This window comes from Branchiostoma floridae, chromosome 5, assembly GCF_000003815.2.
Source record: "Branchiostoma floridae strain S238N-H82 chromosome 5, Bfl_VNyyK, whole genome shotgun sequence".
NCBI classification, from domain to species: Eukaryota; Metazoa; Chordata; class Leptocardii; order Amphioxiformes; family Branchiostomatidae; genus Branchiostoma; species Branchiostoma floridae.
Genome location: NC_049983.1, coordinates 12,663,481 through 12,665,994, shown reverse-complemented (window position 1 = coordinate 12,665,994; position 2,514 = coordinate 12,663,481). Strand labels below are relative to the sequence as shown.

General features: G+C 41.2%; 1 protein-coding gene across 1 annotated transcript in view; it reads left to right on the top strand.

Moving 5' to 3' along the window:
* The first annotated feature begins 2,205 nt into the window (after positions 1 to 2,205).
* The window catches only part of LOC118416476 (translocon-associated protein subunit delta-like), a 5,260-nt gene continuing 4,951 nt past the window's right edge, over positions 2,206 to 2,514 (top strand). The window contains exon 1 of the mRNA XM_035821585.1: positions 2,206 to 2,353. Within this exon, the coding sequence (XP_035677478.1) occupies positions 2,287 to 2,353 (67 nt within the window). The 5' untranslated portion in view covers positions 2,206 to 2,286. The remainder of the gene's footprint in view (positions 2,354 to 2,514) is intronic.

Here is a 2,514-nt window from a genome sequence, read left to right as displayed (position 1 = left end):
GTCAAAACGATGGAAACTTCTTCATGACCTCTTTCTGAGCGCATATGTCACCTTTATGGTACCCTGATGTCATTACGCATAGATGTCTGCTAAATTTGTCGCTTTGAGTACATGGCGTTGACACAAAGGTGTAATCTAAAAGAGTTCGGTCCAAGTTGTATGTTTGCTTCATTGTCAAGGACCCTCTCAACTGGGTCAAAACAGCGGAAATTCCGTCATGATTCACTTGCCAACTTTATGGTGCCCTGACGTCATTACGTATTGATGTCTGTTAAATTTGTCACTTTGAGTACGTAGCGTAGACACACCGGTGTGATGAAAAAGGGTTTGGTCGAAGTTGTATGTTTAGTTTATTGTCTATGGCTTTATGAACTAGGTCAAAACAGTGGAAAAGCCGCCCTGACTTCCTTCTGAGCGCATATGTCAACTTTATGGTACCCTGACGTCATTACCCATTCATGTCTGTTAAATTTGTCACTTTGAGTACGTAGCGTAGACACACTGGTGTAATCTAAAAGAGTTCGGTCCAAGTTGTATGTTTGCTTTATTGTCAATGACCCTTTCAGTTAGGTCAAAACAAAACCCGCCATGATTTCCTTGTCAACTTTATGGTATACTGACGTCATTACGCATTGATGTCTGTTAAATTTGTCACTTTGAGTACGTAGCGTCAACACACCGGTGTAAATGGAAAGAGTTTAGTCGAAGTTGTATGTTTACTTTATTGTCAGTGACCCTTTCAATTAGGTCAAAAGAGTGGAAAACCCGCCATAATTTCCTTGTCAACTTTATGGTACCCTGACGTCATTACGCATTAATGTCTGTTAAATTTGTCACTTTGAGTACGTGGCGTAGACACACCGGTGTAATGAAAAAGAGTTTGGTCGAAGTTGTATGTTTAGTTTATTGTCAATGGCTTTATGAACTAGGTCAAAACAGTGGAAAAGCCGCCCTGACTTCCTTCTGAGCGCATATGTCAACTTTATGGTACCCTGACGTCATTACGTACATGTATTGATGTCTGTTAAATTTGTCACTTTGAATACGTAGCGTAGACACACCGGTGTAATGAAAAAGAGTTTGGTCGAAGTTTTATGTTTAGTTTATTGTCTATCACTCTATGACTTTTTGAATTAGGTCAGAACAGTGGAAAACCCGCCATGATTTCCTTGTCAACTTTATGGTATCCCGACGTCATTACGCATTGATGTCTGTTAAATTTGTCACCTTGAGTACGTGGCGTAGACACGCCAGTGTACTTTAAAAGAGTTTGGTCGAAGTTTTATGTTTAGTTTATTGTCTATGACTTTTTGAATTAGGTCAAAACAGTGGAAAACCCGCCCTGACTTTCTTCTGACCGCATATGTCAATTTTATGGCACTCTGACGTCATTACGCCGCGATGTCTGTTAAATTTGAGACTAGTAATACGTAGCGGAGACACTCCGGTGTAAACAGAAGGGGGTTGGTTGAAGTTGTATGTTTAGTGTATTGTATATGAATTTTCAATTAGGTCAATAGCATGGAAAACCCGGCCTGACTTCCTTCTGACCGCATATGTCAACTTTATTGTACCCTGACGTCATTACGCATTGATGTCTGTTAAATTTGTCACTTTGAGTACGTAGCGTAGACACACCGGTGTAATTGAAAAGAGTTTGGTTGAAGTTGTATGTTTAGTTTATTGTCGATGAAGCTATTAATGCGATTAAAATGGTTGAAACCCGCTCTGGCTTCCATATGACCGCATATGTCAACTTTATGGCACTCTGACGTTATTACGCCTTGCTGTCTGTTAAATTTGTCACTTGAAGTACGACGCGTTGACATTATAGTACACTTGAAATGAGTTTGGACAAACTTCTATGTTTAGTTTAATGTCGATGAGGCTTTTAGTTCGGTAAAAATGTAGGATTTTGCAAGACAGTAAGAAAGGACACTCACTCCGGTAGGTGTCGCTGTTAGAGGTTTATATAGTTTTGTTGTTTTTTGTTTAACTAAGAGTCCCGACTTTGCCATAGCATAAGTATGTGGTAATCCAAGAAATGTCATATTTTAGCTTCCAAAACGGGCCATAGCTAGCCAGAAATGTGTTTAAGAGGACATAGAAGTGATTGCAATAATGCTGTACTTTCTCCCCTACAGGTACAATGGTACAGTCTGGCCCCCTCTCCCCGGCCTACTCTCCCCGGCCTGTCCTCCCCATATGGCTGGCACCGGGAGCGCTCCTTACCCCACTCCAGGATTTCGCCAGCTGGGAACCACGTGACTTCCTCTCGCAACCAAGATGGCGTCGTGGAGGAAGATGTTTGCTCTCTTCTCTCTCGTTTTGCTGTTTTTCTGCAGTTCGAATGGTTTGTTTCCAGATTTTATACGCATATTCTCTTCCACAGTACTTTCTCTTCAGGTTCTATGCCTTTGAGGTTTCCTGAGCCCGTTGTTTTTGAGAAATTTAATGTCAATCTTTCTACGTTTGTCCCCGGTGTTCCAAAGTGCAAAGTGCCACGTTTACATG